This window comes from Molothrus ater, chromosome 3 (assembly GCF_012460135.2).
Source record: "Molothrus ater isolate BHLD 08-10-18 breed brown headed cowbird chromosome 3, BPBGC_Mater_1.1, whole genome shotgun sequence".
Lineage (NCBI taxonomy): Eukaryota > Metazoa > Chordata > Aves > Passeriformes > Icteridae > Molothrus > Molothrus ater.
In genome coordinates, this window is record NC_050480.2 from 65,410,093 (window position 1) to 65,434,709 (window position 24,617).

General features: G+C 37.2%; 1 protein-coding gene across 1 annotated transcript in view; it reads right to left on the bottom strand.

The window, feature by feature from the left end:
* NT5DC1 (5'-nucleotidase domain containing 1) overlaps window positions 1-24,617 on the bottom strand; it is a 125,787-nt gene that overhangs the window by 30,868 nt on the left and 70,302 nt on the right. The window contains exons 7-8 of the mRNA XM_036380921.2: window positions 13,675-13,849; window positions 9,096-9,193 (exon numbers count right to left, since the gene is read on the bottom strand). Of these exons, the coding sequence (XP_036236814.1) occupies window positions 9,096-9,193; window positions 13,675-13,849 (273 nt within the window). The remainder of the gene's footprint in view (window positions 1-9,095; window positions 9,194-13,674; window positions 13,850-24,617) is intronic.

The following is a 24,617-nucleotide window of genomic DNA, read 5'->3' on the forward strand; positions in this document are numbered from 1 at the left end:
GGCAAGCCTTGCTCATGTATGGAAATATGCATTTGCTTTTCTCTTCCATACAGAACTGGGTCTCCACATTCTGTGTAAAATCTTCCATGAATCCCAAGCATTTTTATGCATCACATATTATTATCACACTATAAATGTAGTCTGAGTGCTCACTGCTTTGCTTCTACTACATCTTGTCTGTTTTTCTTAGAGAATATGAAGGGAATCATCTCCTCTTAATAATGTTTTCATGTCTTGGAGAAGAATTCCCTTAAGCCAGATAATCTGTTTGCTGAACACAGTTTTGTCTGGAATACAAAGTGGTCATTTAGGCATTTTGGCTTTGGTTTTGAAAATACAGACTCAGGTTATGGTAATTTATGTTCTGTGGGCACCCACTGGCAGGAGAGGCTTGGGTTGAGAGGCCCTTAGTTCATTCTGCTGTAAAAAGAAGCTGCATTTTTTAGATTAATTTGGCTTCCTAAGTGTGGCAGTTTCCCTGCCTTATCTCTCTGGTATAATCCAGATCAGACTGTACTACAGTTCTACTCTCTGCTAGCATCCTAAAATAAAGACAATAAAGAAACAACACCAGAAGGTGATCACAGAACTATGACTGAGGATCTTCTGTGGATGTTGACTTTTAATGACCTCCCAATTACATGGTGCATGTGTGTCTTTCAAGGCATTTGACATGCTTCTCTATGAAGGAAGTTTCTTTCATAAAATGAAACACAAACATGGCCTGAACCACTGGTATGCAGCTGTCTTCTAAAATAAACAACTAATTGAGCTTATCACTTTCAATAATTTGAACTAATTGCTGGATAACTATCAAATAATTTGATTAATTTCAATATAGAACACATAAAGTTCATGGGTCCACTTCCCTGAAATTACAAAGGACATATTAATGAACCATAAAAATTAAATCTAGCAGAATTAATTGAAATAATGTCAATTTTTCCATATGCTAAGTCTTTAAAAAGAGCTAAAAGGATTTTCACAATCAAGACTGATGAGCCCTTATTCAAACTCAGTTTTCTTCACTGCTTCTGGATTAGGACATTACATATCTTAGGTGAACATACATATCTGCCAGAGATACAGTGCAGGGGAGGTCACTCAATATCTTGGTTCTTTAGCTCAAACAAAAAAGCCAGTGCTTTTGTTTTTCTAACATTTGTTTATCTGGTCTGCCTGTGGGCTCCTAGAAGACAGAAAGTGACTCTTATCACATCCTTACACAACAGTTTAAAGAAAAGGGGTTTGAGTTTTATCCTTCAAGGCCTTGAATATAACATGATGTAATCAATAGCTAGGATTTTGTGATAGTGTTACTGTAGTAGTTACTGTAACTCCTTTTAAAAATGGAAATATACTCTCTATACACAAAGAATTCTGTTTTGGGGTACTTGGCAAATATGCTAAACATGTTTTCCAGTTTTAACAAAAGGAATATTGTAGATACCATGCTTTTGAAAGCAGCAGTTTAAACTCTCTTTGAACTAGTTGTCTGTAATATTCTTATCAGCTCTGTGCCAAACACGCTATTTAATATCAAAGGTAATCAGCTGAAGCAACCCCTGCTGTCTTTATGCAGAAGCAAGTTGCAGTTTTTCACTGTTTTGATTTTTGGATGAATAACTTATTGTTCCTTTTATCCTCTGAAGTACTTTGAACACTATGCAAACATATAAGGACCTTGGCCTGACATATTTACCATAAGTTTTTTTTTCTTTTAAAGAAGGATGGGCATTGAAGAATGCATCTCAATACTCAGCGACAAAGAGATGCCTTACTTCAAACACTGTTTAATTTTTTTCTTTAGAAAAGAAAAATTAAACAGGGAGTTGTTTATGAACAACAGTGAAGATAATGGGGACTATCTTCCTATGAAGTTTTCTTGTGCTGTTGCATTCACTGTAAGTTTCTTAGGGTGCAGGATCTCATGGGTCATTTTCCAGTAGCTGGGTCATTTGTAGCTACGTTCTCATGGATGGATACTCAGATATCTAATCAAGGGGAAGTTTGTACTGCAGCCTTTCTCTGGGTTGGCAGTGATAGGCCCATCTTTTCCTCTCCAGGGTGTAATATCTCACAGAATGCTAGGCCAGACTCAAATGTGGTTGCAATTGCAGTACTGATAGAGGTTTGCAGTAAGGGATGGGTGGAAATTCCTACCCACATATACCACGAGATTGCATAATCCTCAATGCTTAGGCAAACAGAGTAAATGTTAAAGAATTAGCCTGTGTCCTGGTAGCTCTTCTGGCTAATATGGTTGAGCCAAAGGAGCTCAAGAAGGAGCACCAAACCCAATTTCCACTGGCCAGTTCAGCTGATAACCAGGCACCTCCCATGGCCAGTTTCAGGCATTAGCTGAAATCCCAGCCCTTGGCCCGTGTTCCAGGTTTATAGTGAATTGCTGTAGTCAGGCCAACATGGTGCCCTCCTGGTAGAAACAAAAATAGAGCTTTGCTGCTCAACCTCCAGCTTCTGATGTGCTGTAAAATGCCTGAGTGAAACCCATAATTTGTGTAAATAAACTTGTATAAACGATGTGATGACAATCTGGCCTCACTTCTGAAGCAAGTACCAGTAAAGCCTGTTCAAAAAACAACCCCAAACAAACAGAACAAAACACACTCACTCCACTCCTCTTCCTAAGAAAAGGAATGGCTTCCCAGCTCGGATTGCCAAGAGGAATGTCCTGCAAGGGAAAGTCATTCTTTGGCTTCCACATGGTCTAACTACTACAGAGTCACAACTTGAAGAACTTACACCAGTTTAACCACATCACTGCAGTAGTGGCTACACACACTATCAGTGCAAACTGCAGTGTCTCTCGCATTTCACAAAAGGTTTATAAATGATGCACTGCCAGTTAGTGATCAATTGTATGTCCTCAAGTTCTAATTCATTATCTCTGTAATAGAACAAAATTGTACAAAGCATTTGTTTTAATGAGGCACAGACCATAAAATATGGTAGCCAAGGACTTTGGAAACTATCAGAAAGAAAGAAGCCTGTGACTTTAACAACCTGCTCTGCAAAAGGATGTGAGCATGTGCTGGCCCAACTTTATTTTGCTTTTTGCACCTGTTTTAAATTTACAGAACTTTGTTCTGAACACATAAAACCCAAAATCCAAACTGTTACCGTCTACTATGTTTATCAAAAATGAAATAAAATTCAACTGTTAGAAAAGAGTTTGTTAACCTATCAGGACAGTTTAATGACTCTCATCTTACGTATCCCATGACTTAATTACAAACATTGAGGACATGATAGGAAATGATCATCTCTGTTCTCAAATGATTCCCAAAGTGTTGATTTTAAACTACATACAGGTACCATCTAGCAAACCTTAAAAAGATTGATTGGTAAGTCCCTTTGATTACAAGGTAACACCTGTTGATTTTTGAAATGTTTGTCCACAGGACATAAATAATATCAGGAAACCAGTAGTCTCTGAGACAGCTGTTTACACTGTCAAGAAAAAAAATCTGGAGTGGCTGATATCTTTGCAAAGGATGTACACAAAGTGGAATAGTTTTAGACTAAGATCATTTAAACTAAGGATAGGAGGTGAAACAGTCATCGAAGAACCCTAACATTGTGGATTTTTTGAAATAATCTCTGAGCTTCTCCAGTGGATTATGAATATTTGTATGAAAACAAACCTTGGTATATGAGATGAAATTTCTTTGTATGTGTCTTCCACTGTCAGCCCTACAGGCCTGTCCTAGCCTGCTTTTCAGAAAGTGGAGTCAGACATTGATCATGTTGCCAAAGAGGGTGTCACCTGAAGGAAGCATCTTTATAAGGTACTTCCATAATCCTTTTGGTTTCTCATTATAAAAATTAAAAACAGTCAGGTTCTATCACTGAATATGAAGTTAAGTCTATATAGTCATCTGTACTAACCAGTTGCTTAAAAAGAAACTCCTTTTTCTCAGAAATCATGGATAAAATGAAAATCCCTGGCTGAGATTAGAGTAGGGAATTATTTCTCAGTGGTGGCTTGGGTACAGAACAAGATGCTTTATCCCTTTCAATCGTGGACCTCCTGCTGTCAGCTTATTACAGAATCTGTTTCTGATATTAGAGCACTAAGAGACTCTTAATCTTAATGTCATGTACTGTGAGGTACAAAAAGATTGAGTTTTGAAAACTAGAGTACAAAATAACATTACTTGTTAGTTTTAATCCTTTTTCTTTCCTAAAAAGCTGGAAATCACATGAAAAACAGTGCCAATACACTTTAAAGAATTGCTAAATGGCATTTCCCTTAAAAAAGAGTAGCATGGCTTTTAAGGGCCACATGGCACTGTGGGATGTTATAACAATATAAAGGCATCTTCCTGTAGAAGAGATATGGGAAATGGTTATAGACTTGATAGCTCTTGAATAATGCAGTGTGCAGCCAGTGCACTCTTTACATGCACTCTGTCACAAGCTTCCAGCAAAAATGCATTTATTATGTGGCCTCATGTTACAGAATATATCCACACAGACTGATTTGAAGAGGCACCATCTCCAGAAGAATGACAACAAGCACAGCTGCATTAGATAAAGGAACACCCTGAGCCAGGGGAGGAAAAGATTACACAGGTGCCATTTGCTGGTGCTGTTGTTCTGCTTGTGCCTCCTCAGAGATGAGAGATGAGGCCCTTTGTGGGCTTCCCTGCAAAAGGCTTCCTGAGCTCTGAGACCTGTGGGAGGACAGTGCTGCATCCCCCGCGCTGGCTGGAGGGCCAGCTGGGAGCCCCAGTCAGCCCAGGACATGGGTACATCATTTTAAGCTATATTTGACACACTAGCCTTATTGCAAAAGTCCTCCTTGAGGCAACAGTAGAAGTCAAAAAGCAAAGACCTGATATTCAGAAAACCCCATCAGTGTGAAATCCCTTTCCTCTCTATGCTTCCATGTCCTGCTCTGCTCTTACTCTACCTCCCTCCTCCCATGTCCCCACCAGCTGGATCCCCCAGCCCATCTCTGGCATAGTCAAACCCAGTTGTTCACAAAAGATGGCAAAAGAAAACTCAAGTAGCAGACATGGGATCACCACCTTCTGAAGTCTTGCAGTCCCTAATAACCAAAGATGGTCTTCATACCAGAGACACGGTGTTTTATATCCCATCTCCATATTTTCCTTTCTAATTGGTCCTTTCGGCTTGTAGAATTTTCTTGTATTTTTAGAAGGGTGGAGAAGAAGCTTCTGCACAGAACTGTTAAAATGGCAGTTACCAGAAAACCATAAAAAATTAGAGGACTGAAAGTTTCTTAAATGGGAAGCTACATTCTGCAGCAGAGGCACCTTAAGATGGACAGAAGTTGGAGTTCAGGAGGAAGGAAGAGAGCCTGGAAGTGTAACTGAAAGCAGGCTTTGAAAGTGGTATTCACTGGCACTACATCTGTAGGATTGTTTTCAGCCCGTACAGATACGTACACATACACATGAGGCTATACATAAGTTTTTAAGTGTGTGTTTTAAATTCAGGCACTGAACAGTCAGCAATACATTTCCAATTTATGGAAAAAAAAAAACAAAACAAAAACAAACCAGATCAGAAAAGACAGCTGTGCCTGAGCTGAAAATAAAAGATATATAAGCCTCTTAAGACCAAGCAGACTTCCCTGTGAATACAGACTTAGAGAAGGCTTCCAGGGAATTAAGGGTTACCTTTAGCATTTCAATTATAATTTTGGATGTATCTGGCAATGATCAGGACTAGCAGTCAGGCTAGTAATTTGATATTCATTAAAAAGTGATGTGATAAAGGGAAAGCTCTGTTGTCAAATGTTACAGAAATCTTCATGTATTGCAGATTATCATACAATTCACAACTGTCTTTTCTATTTATATTCCTTCAAGCCCTTCAGGAAATGAGAAATTATTTTAAGCTGGATGTAGCTGTTGAAAGCAAAGAAAATCCTTTCTTGTCAACATAGGATTTACGCAAACACTTTCAACTTGATCCTTAGGTCTTGTAGCTCAAGATATTATTAGTACTTTCAAGAACCATGAGAAGAATTTCCCTATATAAAAGAAAATACAACCTCATGAATAACAAGTTAGTTATGGAGTATTTATATTATGGTAGCAAAGTCTGGGGGTATTTTTATGTGCAGCTCTGTTTTCACAAAATATATAATTTGCTACATAAGTTACCCCTAATCATAAAAACCGTTTTGCCAGATCAAAATAAGTGTAGCTGTCCTAAAATCTGTAAAGATACAAATAAACTGTTCCTTCACTTAACAGAATGGTACTTTGAAAAAAATTATGCAAAATTAAATAAATAATTATTGTGCTTTTCAGTGCCCCAGTCACACAAATTGTTCAGGCTTTCAAACAGCGTTTTGGTTGCTTTAAATGATGTACATCTTGAAAATGAAATAGTGATGCAATTTTAATTGATCAATTAAAATAATTTTTCATGGTTTCTAAATGGATTAGCTCTAAAATTACTTGTCTGCTGAAAAAAACACTTTTTCAGAGCTGTTACCCAATATCACATTTCCAGACAATGTCTCCTTTGTCATCTTGTCCTGTTTTCGTTCTCCTTCAAATGCCTACTGAATACAACTGCCTTTTGAACTAATTCACTGAAAAGAATTTATCCTTCTCTTTAGTAAACTTCAAAACCTTTCCTTCAAAATCTGGAGCAGAATTCCTGTTACAGATAAATAATATTTAGCTCCAGCACACAATGCAACACTTGGGAAATTTGAAATTAAGAACACATTCCATATTTTGTGCCTTATCCTTAAGTCCATTTATAGCACTATGAAAAAGGTATCATTAGGAATTTATTGCAGCTCAGACCTAATGGTTGGAAGAACATGGCTGAGACTCAGACCTGGAGAAATGGGTAACAACGATAAGCAATTACTTCAGTTTATTTTCTTCCTAGAAACCACACATTACTTCCCAACACATTTCTTCCTAGAACAATTTTTACCCTAAATTACCTTAGCAGAAGTTTAGTCTCTGTGCTTTAAGAAAATATTTACTATGATTTTCACCTACAGATTTTTAATTTTTCAAAGGAAAAATATGAAAATTTTGTCCCCCTGATCTGCAACACAGTGGCCAAACTCTTCTGCCTGAAGTCTGTAGTGCCAGCAGGAAGAAAGAAACTAGAAACTGCAATTTTGAATTTTCAGTGGTTCTGATATGAAAGAAAGCCTTAAAAATTCTGAAAACTGGAAAACTGCTCCCTGTCAAGGTGTTAGAAGCTTCACTGTATACTGTTTCACCTGCTGTGAGGAACACAGAGGTGGGGCAGCAAAATAAACATTATAGAAATGTATTAATATTTTGGGAATTTTCACATATAAATGCTCCTAATTTTATGGTTTAAACTTTCATGTAGTCTTAAACAAGATCTACAGTACTTTTAAACATATCTCTAAAAATCTGTCCTAAGTGTATAAGTCTTTGCTGTGAATGTTGTGGTTGGTCTTGCAGAAGAAAGCAGTTACTGTCTTTGGATACAAACATATTAAGAAAAAAAATACACTCTCAGGTTAGTTGTTTCAACAAATTATTTATCTGATTATTACTTTAGTTATGTTTGTGTGCTTCATCTATTTAGATAGTGAAGTGTCCAGAACAAAAACTACATTTTATTTTGCATTAATAAGGTATTAACATAATGAGTGATTGACTGACATTTGAGCCCCTTTGCATTGTCAGGATATAAACTGAATGAAAACCACTAAGTCAATAAGAGGACTCCAGATAATGCCGTTCCTGTTTGAAAGCAGAGAAACATCTTCATGAAAACTCGTCCCTACAGTTCAATGTGGTGATTATGCCAATGCTACATATTATCAATGGAGAAAGTAACTTGGTCTTCTCCCTCTATTTTGCCCCTTTTTTGCACCAAAAAAAAACAAAAAAACCCCTCATCAAAGAATCCTGGAGCTTTTTGGCTGTCTATTAAATTTATTGAAACTGTCCAACAGGTCCAAAAGCTGCTGGCTGGATTTCTGACACAGGGACACAGCAGGATTTCCTCAGGAAGTCAGGCTAATCAGATTGTTTAAAAGAAATCCTAAGTGAATTACATTTTATTTTCAATTTGCTTTATACAAAACTAAATCAAATGGTTGCAGAACTAAGCCTCTTTCCCCCTTTATGATTTTATTCCTCTTTCTCCTTTCATACAAATAGTTTCAATTTCCCTTCTGAGATGACTTTTTTCTCAAATTGTCAGCTTGGCAACTATTTGAACTAATCCTTTAAAAATCACACCTAGGATACTTCTTATTTTCCTATATAAATATGGGAAACATTAAAATATAGTTTCAATATGTATTTTTGCTGCTTGTTCCAGACTTGCTGTAGAAGTTACACAAGCAAAATTTCTTTTGGGCTGGAACGGTGCCTTTCCTGTCATAAATTAATGATCAACTGTGGTTTAGTGTATGCTGACTTAAGTTATTTTGGCTATAAGATTAATTTTCAGGTAACTTAATCATAAAGGTATTTACCAAAATATGGAAAAGTAAACTGTCTTCAGCAATATTTTAGTGTTATTTGTAGTTCAATGAACATTGCTCTTATAAAGCTCCTGTGTTACAACCCTAATTACCTAATGGACAACGTTGCCAAGTGCTTCAGATTGTTTTAATTAAATTAAGTGAATACAGGGGTGCTTCTTTTTCACCTGCTCTCTCATTATTTAGCCAAAGTAAACACACTTAATGCTGTCAGATGTCCATCATAAATTCTTTCCTTCAGCTTTACAATTTTATTTATACAGTTCTCCTAATTTCCTTTAAATTCTTTAAATATTTCTGCTTTGTTTTTACCCAGAACTAAATTTGTTTTCTCTGTGTAACCCTGTGAGCACAATAGAGCTTCTTTTTCATTAATGATGAAATATCTGAACCCCAATGTATTTTCAATTACTATCACAGCTCTGCCTTTTAATTGTCCTCAACACTGTAATTTTTAATTTCTCAATGCTCCTCAGTCTTAACAGAATTTTAGTCCACTTCCCAGCCCACTGCCAGTGTTCAGTTGCCTTAATTTTCTTTCTTTTTTTCTTTTCCATAGAAGTAAGCAGATGAGAAGGTACTTACAGCTGCCACTTACCAAGAGTTCGGAAAGGTCTTTGATTTGGTGTATGGGAGAAGAAACCAGGTTTCAACGCATTTGTGACCAAAATGTCAAAATACTCTTCGAAATCATTCCTAAAAAGTAAAGTACATGTGATTAATTAAACTAACAAATTACTTAAAATGTCATGAAATACTCTTTAAGACTTAAGAAAATATCAGAGTATTTTTTTAAGGTACTTGCTTCTGTCACTTTTTTTTTTCTATGCTTGTTCAATGTCTATCATTCTTTTCCTGAGGCTGTCAAAAGAGAGTCAAACCCCCAGTGAATTATCTTTGAGAACACTCATTATTTGTAAAAAGATGTTCCTTGATCTCAGGAGAACATGTAACAGATGACATTTTTTAAATCTGAGATGGCAACATATGCATAGACATGGACTGAAAGTTTTAAATGAGGGATTTTCTTTTCAAAGAAGAAAATCTGAAGTGATGGGGTAGGAAGTGGCTGAAGAGACTTAAACACAGGTGCTCATTTGTAGGTATCCACACTGAAGATATGCATAGGCCTAAGATGCTCTCTTGGCAGACAACAGAGATCTAATTTACAGCCAATGGAAACTAGAGTGTAATTTCACATATTCCAAAACTGAAGCACCATTTTGATAGCTGAATTCCTTCTTCAGATTCCGCTGGCTGCTCTCACTACATCCCTGCTGGTTACAGGGAGGCTGGACATATGACTACAAACAAACAGCCACCAGCTTCAAGTCTTCATCTGCCTGCTGAATCCCACAATTAAATATAGATTTTTCAAAGATCATTTGGTTCATATATACAGATTGTTATCTAGACTATAGAAATCCCATCAGTTTAAATGGGTTTGAATGTTTCAGCATGGTATGTAAGAAAACATTCCTCATCTATGACACACTTTATTTTAATAGAAATATTTCATTGCTTAGGTGACTTCATTGCCTACAAAATCCAAAAAAGTGATGGATACTCTTGAATGGAACAAAGAAATCACAGATGGCAAGTCCAGGATGGACACAGGCACTGAAATGCTATCAGCAGTAGAGGAAGTTTGCTGGAAGTAAACCAGTTAACTGTATCACTTTCAAATAATTCATGATCTTCCATGGGACTGAGATATCTTATCAAAAACTGAATGCTCTCCCTATGAGAGACAGCTTTTGGGCTGTGCTCAAAGTTACATTCCAGCCTTAAAATAAAAGCCCTTTAAATTTCCTTTCTCTAATGAAATTTTAGCTTTGTCTAATTTTTCTCCACTGGTGACCATATGGAAACCTTTGCCTATTTAAAAGTACCAGTATCAAATATCACAATGATGTGTTTTTAAAATTTGCTTCCATGTGGAAGATTCCAGATGCTGAGCCAACAGGCTGGGTTCTTCTGTCCTCAGGTGAAAAGTATCAACAGAGATAAACTTTTCAAATTAGCACCTGGTGCACATAATCCATCTAGAGGTAAATTAAGCTTGAATTTGCAAAACAAAGCAAGCATTTCAGGAGCACAACAAAGAACAATTAATAAGTGAGAGGATAAGAAGAATATCCCTCATGTTGTACAAGAGTAGGTTTAGATTTGATATTATGAGAAATTTCTTCTCAGAAAGGGTGGTCAGGTATCAGAAAAGTCTGCCCGGGGTACTGGTGGATCCACCATCCCTGGAAGTGCTCAAATAATGTGTGGATGTGCCATTTGGTGATATGGGTTAGTGGAGAACACAGAGGTGCTTGGTTAATGCCTGGACTCAATGATTTTAAAGGTTTTTTTCCAACCTAAATGACTCTGTGATTCTCTGATTTGTGGGAAAAGTGGCAAGTGCTTTGTTTAAAGAAAATGAAACAGAACAAACAGACTTTTCAGAAGAATTGGTAACTTTTTATTACTCTGTTGAAAAACTGCTTTGTGTGAGGAGATGCTGTTATCTGTGGCCTTTTTTGAAACAATATATTCAATCTCATGTACAAAGCTACTGTTTCTATGAAAGACTGTGTTACATTATTATGTAACACTATACATAAAGCAAATCTGTTCCACTTGCTGCCTGTGATTGGCACAGTGGCCTGTGGTTACAGTAAATAGCACAATGGGCAGGATGTATCTTACACATGTATCATAACTTTCACCTTCTAAAAACTGCACTCCGAATTCAGATAGTGGTTGACACCACAAACAGAGCCAGTGGAGAAACATCCACAATCTTGAAAGGTAATCCATCCCACTTATTTCAGACATAATTCTACCATGCAGACTGAATTGCCAAGGATAGTGCCCAGTGGTTTCTCTCCACTAACCACAGAGGGAAGCAAAATGAACAGCTTCAAAAAGTTCCTCACTTTTAGGTGGCTAACATTCCTGAAAAAGTGAAATACAGTTGACTTCAGTGACTATGTGATGATTGACTCATCATGAGGTGTGCTCCTGCCAACACTTAAAGGTTCAATTAACCTGGGCAGCATCCTTGTGGTAGGCTAAGACTGAAAAGTCACACCATGATGCTGCTGTATGAATGAACTGGCACTTGCTTTTTAAGGTTTACATGTCTTATTTACTGATCCCAGCAGTATGTCTGTGCTCTGGCTGGGAAATAGTTGTCATTTTATTCCAAAATGAAGTTTTTTCTTATACTTCCTCTCCCTACCAAAATGTGTTCTAGTTAAGGACAATTTTGTCAGATGAGCACAATTGGGATATTTTGCTCATGAAATGGTAAATGATACACTTAAGCATGAATTTCCCAGCACAGGTTTTATGAAGACAATAATTTCTTTGCCAAAAAGGAGCTTCTTTAATAAAGTGCAAAAAAGGAAACAGTTACAAGGTAAGGATATTAGTAGTAAGAGGCTAAAACTTTACATGCATCTCTGTTTTTCATATTTATCATTATGGGTTTTTTTATTTCATACTATACAATTTTTGGCTTCTCAGTATCATATTGATTAACTGAAAGGAGTAGGAATAGAAATTAATAAAGGATTATGTAGGTGCAATTTGTAAGTGTTGATATCAAGAATAAAATGCAGTGTTGATGTCAAGAATAAAAACCGGTTAGCCTGGTCAAATAAAGTTAAGGGCAGAGATAATAAAGGTGAACCTAAATTATATTCCAGTACAGCAAAAAGTAGCACAGGTATGAAGAGTCTTTATGTCTCATATGAGAGGCATAGGAACAAACAAAACCACTAAAAAGTTTAGATTTTCAGGAAAATAACCCCACTTCACTAAAGTCTAATGGACAGTGGAGTACTCAGTTCTCCAAATGCTACTTGGAAGCCACACTGCATGAATCACTGGAAAATATGATTGTAATAAATACCATAGAACAATCTACACTTTTGTGGAAAAGAAAGTGACACAGTATCCTTCTAGCAGGATATCTTTTTTTGGTGTTTTGAAAGGCAACTGATCATTTCTGATATCTTGCTTACTGTCTTCCAGCAGGATTTCTACAGCTACCTTCAACAGCTGAACTCTATTCACCAAGGAACAGAAAGCCAAAATCATTGTATGCAGCCAAGAATGTACTTTTATACCAAATTTTCATTCAGGAAATAACTAGACAGATTTACACAAAAGAGTTAATTCACAGACATCTTGCTCATAAAGGAGAATTGCTTTTTGTCAGGAGGTAGATTTGTCCCTCAAACGAGCAAGTATAATGTTCATGCAAAGCAGTGAGAACTGGTATGGTTGATGCTTCGTTTTAGCATTTAGCCTAGAGAGTACAAAAGAGAAGTCACACTGGCAGGACTGGTTTTGGAAGGTAGCACTGTCTTTTACCTTACCTGTGGTTTTCTTACAGTGTTGCTGTATTCATTCTGCTGTTTCCCTGGCATATCCTGATAGCCAAGGCAGGGTCACACTGAACTACTTTATTTCTTGGATTAATAATAAATAAACAGTCTCACTCTGTCACCTCACTATTTGCATCACTGATTAATTTATTTTCTAGGTAAGTGATAGTTCTGCTGAATTTCACTGAATTTGACTTGACCAGCCATGTTCTTAACGTTATGCTATAAACAGCTATTGTGATCAGCAACTGCAACCTCCACCAGTTGCCAAGTGCAATAAACTGCCTGCTTTATCTTTTCTGCTGTGAAGGAGCACATTTCTAGTGTGCAGCCATCTTTTGAAAACCACTAATGGGAAAAAGTATTGGTAAGATTTTCCTGCAAATTTACTGCGAGGAAATGTAATAGTACTACCAGTTGCACTCACTGCTGGAGAAGCAAGAAAAGAAGTGGCTTAAATAAGACAGTCTAGCAAAAGTTTACAATAAAATTAGGAATCAGATGGTACATAGGATATTGGCCTGAAAGATAATTCCCTGGCATCTTCAATCCCATCATGATGCCTCCAAAAGGATGCAGGTTGTAAGTGTGCTGTGGGTCAGATACAGCTCACAGGCTCACAGATGGACTACTTTGTCTCTTGTAACACTCTACTAGAGAGGGGCCCATCAGAAAACTCGGAACCAAATAATTCACCATACATAAACAAAACTCAAATTAGCTTACCAATAACTCAGGCTTATCTCCAGTTGCTGTTGGTTAGATATAATTTGAAATGGACTTTGCACTTACCCAAGAACATGTTCACACAGAAGCCTGCAGTAGTCACTGTGAGAACTGGTAATTAACAGCAGAATCTTCCCAGCATTCTTCAGTTGTTTCAGCCACTTTTTTACAGACTCTGGACATCTTTGTAAATATTTGTCTGGATGATTTTTCACTTCTGGGAAATACATCCCACAGTCTTCTAAAAAAATGAAAACATAATTATGTTATCCAATCCTGCTCACAAACCACTTAATCCACACAACAAATATCCTTTTATGTGCAAACAACAGAATTAAAATAAGGCAAAGCAAAGTTTAACATTTTCTCTGGGCTGTAATACAATAGAAACCAAAACCCCCAAACAAACCAAGAAGATTCACTGTAGCAGAAATAAGATTGCATGACTTTTTTATTGTGGAATTTTCATAATTATTTTGTTTCATGATCTTTTGCTTGTAATAGTTAGTAGCAAAGAAATTTCAGATTATAGTTTCATGCAGGAAATAATTATTTCTTTTCACCTTTGCTCAATTTTTGGATACTCAGTTTGTGATTGTAAAATGAGCTAAATGTTTAGAGAGTAGTAAGGGCCTAAAATTCCAAAGAACACCTGTTCACTTATTCCTGACACTTTACATTAGCATTGACTGATCAGTAACATCCATTTTATTATTTTCGCATTTTTCTCAAGTAGCACTTTATCTATGAAAGGTTGATCAACTGCAAAGTCTTGCAGGTATTTGGAATACTAGGAACAGATATAAAAACCTGCCCTATTCAGCTTCAATAATGTTCTTTTTGCCAAATAAAACAGCAATAGAATTTTGCAAATACACTTGGAATGTAAGATTTTAAAGAGTGTGGAACAACACTAACTTGGCAGTAAAAGTTACCTATTCATAAAGTCACCAATAAATATTCATCTTGTTATAGCCCATAGCAGCTTTACCAAAATGTCAAATTAACATTAAATTTCCCTATGTATTTCTTCTGTGCTCAAACCCTCTGTAACCAAAATTGTCAAGCTAGTTAAAGGTTTAAAAAGAAATATAATAATTGTAGAGACAGAAATTATACAAAGTATTTGGCTCTCAGTCTGTGTGTGTTATATTATAATGAACATCATCATAGATTATTTTTCTTCCAGCACTTGTTCTATATGCAACTGTCTGTGGTCAACTTTGCTGAATGATTTAATAAATCCCAGACATTACTTAGCCTTCTGGTATGTGAGTAATGCTGTTCTCTAGTTTGAAAAAATAAGATTTAAACCACTTGAACTTTAGCTATTTAATGGAAGAGAACATGCATGTTTGAAACAGCAGTATCAAAGAAAGACAGAAAGATGCTGGGTGCTAAACATTGTTCCATACACTACACATTCAAACATCTACAGATGGCAGGGAACAAAAGTCTTCCAAAAGAAGACTGCTATCCCTGAATTAGACAGGAGGCTGTTATCCCTGGAATTAGACAGGAGGCAAAAAATGTATTATTCTGTACTACAACTTGGCAGATTTCTTCCAAAAAAGTAGACTGGTATATCTGAGAAGAGTCTCTCAAACAAAATCTCCCAACTCACAACCAGGCCACTCTTCCAGCCCTTTGCTGTATTTAGGTCAGGCTGTGTAACAGTGTCTACCAGGGATACAAGCCTGCTCCTGCAGCCAGCATTATGGGATGCCATGACATTTGCCTTGAGAGCTAGCCAAGAACAATGATATTTTTGATTAAACAAAGCAGATTTATGAAAGAAGGTTTCCTGTTGTGTTTTCCCTCCTTCTTTCCTGAGGCATGAATATTGTTTGGGATGAGCAATCATTTCTAGGAGCAGAATCTGCATTTTTTTTCTCCATATTATAACTAGCAATAATATTTCATATACTATCCTATGACAATTTTTATTTTTATGTTTTGGAAAGTGCACAACATTAGATGAGAAGGAAGGGGCACACACAAACAAAGCAGGCTTAGCACTAGCTCCTACAGGTACAAACAATTAAAATAAAGATGGCAAAGTTCATTTATATAACCAGTGACCTATCACTCTTATCACTCTCAGATGAAAAGATCTGTTTTACTCCTGGACGCTCTATGTTTTTCTGTCCTTATGAAATCCCTTCTACTGTCTGTGACCATTATTTGATGTGCAATTTAAAGCCTTTGAGTTAATTTAATCAAAACTGTCTTATCTCTCCATAATCTGTGCAGTATCTTCTATGTGACAAATCCATTATACTTGGCCTGTGAGCTACATCTGCATTGGAAAAGGCCAACAACTCTGGGTTCAATATATGAGCTGAAAGAGAGTCTTATTCCAGCTTTCTATCTAGACCCTGAAGCCCAGCTGTTAATTGCAGACAAGCAATGAATCAGTTCTTGACACTGAGATCTGACATTTGCCTCTGGGCTGTTTGCCATATCAGACAGAGGCAGCTCAGAAGAATCCTCATTAAAGCATACTCTACTGTAATTAGACCAGCATGGTCCAGGAAAGAAGAGTTTGACTTAATTCCTAACATACTATTGTATCTGGTGAAGACAGTTTGGTGGAATACAAACTCATACCTGTAAATGAGTTTAATCACCAAATCTTGCCAGATTTGATTGAAAGCCACATAAAAGCCAAAAAACTTGCTCATTAACCCAGGGCAGGAGCCAATTTTTATGAGTATAGCAGAGACACAGGCACCTTTTTGGCAGAAAGAATTGTGGAAGCTTTAACATGTGATGGAGAAATAGCATTGTGTCAAGCCTTCAAAATCAAATGGAATGATTTCTTAATGACCAATAAAGCCATTTTCTCCATTATGGCATAGGTTTTACTGTGTTTTACTAAAGCAAACAAACAATAAAAATATGAAGAATACTCTATTAAACAAAGCACCAGTGAGAAATCAGAAAAGAAATAATTTTATCAGAGACAACAGAGGAAAGCAAAAATGAGTGCTTATGCAACTGTCATACAGCTCGATTCTTGAAAAACAAAGTAGTTCATCAGAGTAACACTGTTCTGGAGAAATAAGAAATTTCTCTAGCCTGTACAACCTCCCTGACAATGCTTATGGACCATCCAAATTGGAAAATACTCTCATAAATGGAAATATAAGCAAACTTTAGGAAAGTTTTGTTGGTCCACAAATTCTGTGTATCAAAGTGGGGGACTTGTGGTCACTGCCAGATCTACAACTGATGGTTTGTTATCTGTACATTGCCTAAAATAAAAGCTCTACTTTTTTTCCTCTTTGTTTTATGAATATCACTTAACATACAGCTATATGGACATTGACATATATTAATACATACCCACAAATCAAGGAAAGCAAAACATTCACAAAACAACTGTCCCAACTTTCACCTCAAATTCTCTGTTGTTTTCAGTTACCTTCAAGCATGCCAAAGCCTTCATTAGTAACCTCTGGCTTTTTGGCAGTGTGAACACTTACACAAAACAAAAAGAAGTATTTAATAAATTCAAAACAAGAAGCCCGTGACAATTGACATAACAATTAACATATTTACCCCCTATCATTTTATGAGAAAACTTAATCCAATGATGTGGAGGAGGAAATCTAAGCATTTCATACACAACCTTGGAATGTATTATGTATATGTCACCATGGAACAAATGCAATTTTTTCAATCTCCATTCCTGTTATTAAACAACATGAAGTTTATCTCAAATCTCTGAAATACAGCCTGCTTTAGCAAATTAGCAACTAGACTCTGAAGGGATTTATAATAATTTTCCAAATACACTTTCAGAAACAATTATTGCTTTTGCAGTCCACCTTTCAGAAGGTATCCTTTCAGAAAAATAAAAGTATCCTTTCAGGAAAAAATTATACATTTTAAACTGAAGCTGGAAATAGAAGCAATTAAAATGAATTGTCTAGAACCACCACATATGAAGGTCCTGCCAGAGCCTCTTATCAGATCAACATCCTGGTGTATTTTCAAAGCAATATCATTTCCTCTGTCTATATTATCAGAGGTTCCTTTTGTGTCCAGTTTGGAGTTCATTTTTTCTTGTTTTATCTGACATTTTAATTTGAAAGTTAATCTGATTTTTAATCTGACATTTATCTGACATTGTGTTGACTTGTAATTTAACTGTGTGAGAGCTGTGATAGCAAGTGTGATGGGAATTTTGTGGCTGGAAATGCTGGAAATGCAGAACCCCCAGACCATACTCAGAGAGAGGCTGCACAATGCTTGTCGTGTCTTCCAGCACAGATAATAATCCAGTCCTTAAGCCAATGACCCTCCTCTACTACAGTCACAAAATTACTTTATTGAACTATGCAGTTTGATATTTGTGGAAAAAAAAAAATAAATTCTGCATTTCTCTTGTGCTCTGCATTACACTGCTTCTCCCAGCAGGATCAGTTCACACACACCTGGCCCTGGATTCATTTGGATTCAGTGCCAGTAAATCTGCACTGCCAGAACACTGCAGTTTTCATCCCTTAACTGCTATTTGGATTATAAAGTGGGCAAATGTTCAAGGGGCACCTTTCTGGCAAGGTCTTAGTCCAGAACTAAAACACAGGAACAGTGTATTTCTCAGTATTGTCACTGCTTCTGAGGGGAACTTACTTGATTAAATTAAAAATAATTTATCTGCTATTTATACAATTTAGCTAAGCAGAAAAGTATGAGGCTAAAAAAAACCACTAGAATTCAACCAAGAAAAATAAACTTTACACTACCAATTTGTAGCTTGTATTTAATGGCTTTAACAACTAACAATCTCTTACAATGAAAGCAGTATTTGGAAATGTGACTTTTCTCTCTTTTAAATTCAAAGGCAATATGATAGCTTAGCTATTTATACACATAACCAAATTCTCTGCAGCTCTGCTATGAGAAAGAACTTCTAGTTCTTCCCTAATTTTTGTCTTAATGCTGGCTTGCAGATAACAGTTATTCATTTGATTAACAGAGCAGAGCTGCAATAAATGTTACAATCAGCGATGATACAGACAAAATATTCACTGTATATTCCTATGCACTGTGGCCTTACAGCACTTCACGTTTTTAGAGTGAACAGAGACACTTTGACCATTGTTGCTGTCTTCCTCTCCTGTCTAAATAAACTAATACAACAACTATCATAAACATTCAACAGAAACACAAGAAAAGTAACTTCATCACAGAGGATTCTGAAAAAGAACTTAAATTTCATCTAATGAAAGCAAGTAGAAGAGAAAGGGGGTGATGGTTAAAATTACATTAGGCAAGTTGTCTTTTACTGCCTTTTATTTAAGCTGAAGTGTGTTCTAGTAGGAGCAGCAGAAGCAAAATGAGAGACAGAGGGAAGGAAATGTTTACATAAAGCAAGATAAAAAATAATGGTGATGCAGGAATGACAAAATATGGTTACATTCTGGAGGCCTGGGATGAGGCAGATATCAGGAACAGAGAGCAGCAGGAAGAGATAAATCATCCTCTCCTTCCCCCAGGAGATAAAAACTTTTAAAAACAGAATAAAAGGATGACAGTCCTGGAAGACAGGAGATTAGGAAGAGGCAAATGTCATAAGAGCAAAAACGAAGAGTGACAGATATCAAATATTTTGAACTTTCATGTTTTCTACAATTGTCTCAATTCTTTAGAAAGATTGAGAAATTCTTTAGAAAGACAGTGCCATTTCTGAAAAGGCCAAAGGGTTAAACATCCTGTTCCAGTTCAGGCAGGAAGAGCAACAGCTATTTACATTTCTTCATTTATTAGGAGCAGACATAAAAAGAGGATACTAAGTTTGGAGACAAAGGAGATTTTAATATTATGGTACCAAATCTCTCATTCTCACCTGAAAAAAAGAGTGAAGCAGCATTTCTATGATAAAAGAGAGGGGGGAAAGGAGCATGGGTGAATTGGCCAGTGGAGACCAGAAATTCAGAATAACACCTCAGTGAGTTTCTGCCTGTCACAAAGCTGAACTTTGCAACCCGATGAATCTCTGCTTGTTGTAGCTAAGAACTAGCTTATGTGCCAGATATATGAGTAGCTGCTTACACACCAGTATCTTTCAAGCTGCTCCTGCATATACAAAGGAAACAGAAATGTGACAGAAAAAGGAAAAAAAAAGCCTGAAAATCAGACAGAAGAGAGGAGGTAGGAAATATGAGGAGAAATAAAAATCAAACCAGTACTGAGGATAGGTTTCATTCTATTAATAATGCACAGTTTTAAATAGGGAACGTATATTAGGATGTCAAATCAAATTAAAGAAAAAAACTTTTCCTCCTGTGTTCTCAGAAAATTAGGTATTTTTATGATCACAGTGTGAGCCCTCTGCATGTGGCACTTGAGTTTTGAACTAATCACATATTACCAGTTGAACTACAGGATCAACTGGGTCTTCATTTGCCTCTTTTGCCTGTATATCTGTCAAAGATGTTTACCGCCCACATAACATTAACATTCTCAATATTTTTAGCAACATCCAACTCTGATCAGGCAGAAATAGATCACACTTTCTAAAATAACAAACTATTTTCCAGTGATGACAACTCTGTGCTTGCTTTGATTAATTTCAAGGGGGTGACCATAAGGTAAGGGTCCGTGGGGGGCTAGGAAAAACATGACTACTTGGATTAATAGTGGCTGCAGTGCTATATAAACACTTAATACACTGAAGGAAACATTTTAGCAGAACACACACAAAACAGCACCTCTGCAAATATTTCATGGGTCATTTCCTCTTCTACTTATTTTCTACTCCTGTGGCCTATGAGAAATTTACTGCAAGATTTAAAATGCTTTGGTAGCTAAAGATAGGTCTCCAACGAAAAAGGGTCTGATTGACTAAAAATTTTCCTAAGGAAGCTAAGAGCAGATGTTGTTTCTTCTGGCTTAATATTATAAGGCAGGAACTGCCACTCTCCCTTTCTGAGTTGAGGTTCCCATGACAAAGGCAGTCAGGATAGCACAGGACCTTTAGCTATATTTAAAGGGAAGTCCTAATGTCTAAATTAGAAGCTATTACTGCTCTGACATTTCTTAGCTGAACATCAACCCCTTCTTCTCCCTGTGTAGCAGGGAGTAGAACCAAAGACCTCTGATGGACAACCCAGAACCTCAAGGCTGTGCAAGGTTTAAGGGCTGGCCCTAATCAAAGTCAGCTTCAAGGTGAGGCTATATCATTTCTTGAAAACATAGCTTGTCAACAACTTTTCCCCAAAAACTTTTCAAGCAAGCTTAAAAAGTACCATTTCCTGACAGTCCCCACCATTTCCTATCAGGAAGAACCCCTTTCAGTCTGCCCCTAATCTTCACCCTCCTGCTTGCTAGCTCTGTCTCATCTTCCACCACATCAGAAGTGTTCTAGATGCAGAACAATCAAGACTCCATGTGACAGCCAGATGCTGGCATGGCTTTTGCATCTAGCGTTATTGCTACTTCTTACTGAGGTCCATGGACACTGAAAGAGAAATCCAGGCTATTCTCATATATTTTCTGTTCTTACTGGTGTTCCCAAATGGCTGATTTAACTGCTCCCACAGCCAGAGTAAGCCCCACTCTGCAGTCCTTGCATCATCTCATCCCAAGCTTGCAAATCTCTTCCTTTAGAAAAGGGTAAGAACACAAATAAAAGAAGTTATGAGAAGCACGGGTATGTGGCAAAGTCTGCAGCCTGACTTCACCATGACTGCTGACACATGACACTTGTAAAGGACATTGTCTTGATGTAGGTAGTTTGAATGACCTTCTATAGTTTTATATACACAAGTCTTGGAGAGAGTATTTCTTTCTTTCCTTGTTTTTTCTTTTCCTTCTGCTTTTATGTTAATATTTATATCAATTTATATTTATTTGTAGCAATGTTTCCTCAATGCACTACAAAGCAGGAAGGATGTACTTTGGACGTAGGACAGGATCTGTTGCTATATTTTAGAGAAAATTATTTATTTCTCCAAAGAATTCACTTCCTTGCTTTACATTACCATGCTAGTTAGAAGCATAACAGACCAGATTTATCAAACTCTATGAAACCAATCAATTTCTGATGACACTCTCACAACCCATGGGCTAAACACTAAACTTGTGCAGAAGTAACTATCCTTTGCTGGACAAACATTTAGCTAAATTAGTCTGATTGCCCAGATCCTCTCTACTGCACTGTGTGAACAATTAAAGTGAACAATCTGCAGGTAGAAAAATCTGCTTTGTTCCATTGTCAAGAATGTCTTCTGGTAGAATTTATGCAACACACTTATTTATGCTTGGAAGTAAAAGACTGAAAGCTGGCAGAGTGATTGCTCGAGGCAACACAACCCACATTTTTTCCTCCTGTTAAAGATTTACATGGATGATTTGTTATGTAAGTATTACCATGGTATTAATACTTACAGGAAGACACCTTATCAGTGGGAAATTACCATAAAAATTCTGGAAATCTCCATCTTCACCTATACTTAGACTGCTGAAGTTATTGATCCTTATACACATATTTTTCATACAAACTTGCCATAGAAGTATATTTGAGATTTTTCTTCTACATACATTACAACTATTTGCTCTCAACACCAACTTTCCCAAGAAATTTTTCATACTTCAATAGATACCTGTTAAACTCTGTTGTCAATTCACATACCTTTAAAATACATCCCCTGGTAAAGACATCCGAAAAAAACCACAAAACAATTTAGGATGGAAGGAGGAAATTGTTTTGTTCAACTGAATGTAGCTAACTAGGTGGGAAATGGGATCTGTTCAGGATGCTGCTGCAGTCTAACATGGCAGGAAGAAAAATATTCAATTGTGAATCTGATGAAGGTTACTTGAGTCCATTAGCTTGTGTAAAATGTGCTTTTATGCTTGGTGTGGAAATGAAGTGCATAATGAAGAAATAAAATACAGTAGATAGATAACTTACAATGACACAGACTATAGCTGCTGATAAACTAAAAATCCTACTCAGCTGTCCTGCTCCACCAAGAAGACGTTACAGGTAATCCATGCTTCTGAGATCTCAAATTAAAATAGCTCTGGACAAGAGATTAAACTCTTTTTGAAGCTTTGAATGGACCAGCTACTTTGAGGCACTTCTTGCTGTAAGAAATAAGTTTAAGTTCTCAGAAAAGTTTTTCCTGGAAGCAGCAGTATCATATACCTCTTATATTTGCACATGTAGATACTAACACACAAACAGATGAAGAAATAATCCTTTTCTGTCTCCCAAGACATTGTGCACCAACAAGAACAAAACAAATGGTATTAATTCCAACTTCCAGGTCTACAGCTGCAAACTTTCCAAATGGGTACAGATGGACCAAGAACTGTAAGCAGACTCATTTAACTTCCTACATAACATTCCTACACAGATGCCACATGCACACTTCATGAACAATCTGATTAGCAGTGGGAACCTGCAAGCAACAAGTACCACAAGAATGGGGTAGGGAGAAGAACTCTGTGTAAATGGAGGCATTTAAAATTGTATCAGAAAAACATGTCAGAAAACAAGACATTACAGAAGAGTGTGACCAGGGGAGATTTGCGACAGCCTATTCTCCTTTCATGTTTATCATTATTCTGTATATACACAAAGTTACCAGCCATGTGCTTTCTGTGATCTCATTATTTTTACAACTTACAAGTAGTGTCCAACAATTACTACTCATACTGTAGGTGATGTACCCCCTGTTGTTATGCTTACCATCACATTTTAATACATAAAATGAAAGCCTTACTCTTCTTGCCTGGGATCTCACCCTAGCCATCCTGTTAATACAGCTCTCCAATCACACACATACAAAGTGCTTTTCATGGTTCTTGCCTACAGAGCTGCATAGATCTGGCTACAGAAGAATATTTTCAGTTCCTGCGTATTAAATATTAACAGGAAGATGTACCAAGAAGGGCCATCGGGATAAGGCTCAAAGAGCTGAAATGACAAGGAGTCAGGGTACATTCAGACTGCGCAGTGAAACGCGGGGTAAAGGCGTTCACTGATCTCTAAGAAGCCGGCACAGCTGGGAGAAGCAAGGCTTCCACGTGTGCGCATTTGTTCTCCATCTCAATAGTCCGGCCACACAGCTGCGGAGAGAGAGAGCGAGCAACTTCCCGGAGCAGGAGCTCATCTCTCCCGGCACTCCTTCCGTCCCCGGTCCATCTGTCCGGTGGTGCCATCTAGCGAGCGGGGCCCGGGAGCGGGAGCCCCGCGGGACCGGCACCGGCACCGCGGGGGCGGCTGCACCGCAAAGCACCGCAAGCTCCCTGTCCTGGTTTAGACACCATGGCTGTCGGGAGCGCAAGTCCCAGCTATTAATTTTCCCCCGTTTCTCTAGTTATTGAAACCTTCTTAAACTTCAAGACAAAACTTTTAAAGTTTTGAAGAATTGAAACATGCAGTTCCACGGCCACAAATGGCAGTGGTCCTCAAACAGCAAGTGTGACAGGTCAGGGCATGGGTGTGGGAGGAAGGCTTCATGGAAAACACTGGGTGATTTGACAGCTTAAACATAGATCTAAGAGGGAAATAACAACAGTCTTCAAGCATGTAGAAAGCCCATGCTTGGGGCAAAAAAATAAAAAAGGAACAATCTGTCCTCTGAGGCACAGTTCAATGAGTCAAGAAGCAATAATCTTACACTTCTGTAAACCTAGATTAGAAATGATAAGAAGGTTTCTGATTTGAGTGGTACTGACACACGGGAAAAGCTGCCAAGGAAGTTGTATGGTCTTTGTCAGTGCAGGTCTTTAAAAAGAGGCTAGAAAGCCATCTGTTAAAACACCTAGCCCACCTTTTTGGCAATGGTGTGCTAAATGCAAGTTATTTTCTACAGTTCCTTAAAGTACTGTGATTACATATTACCAATGAATATGCATCCCCATGTCCATCCATTGCTTTAATGAGTCATGCTAGTGTTCATGTTTATCAATGTGATATGGATAATGACACTTATGGTCACATCAGGAAAATTTACTAGCAGGCAGTAAGAGGAATGAATTCAGCA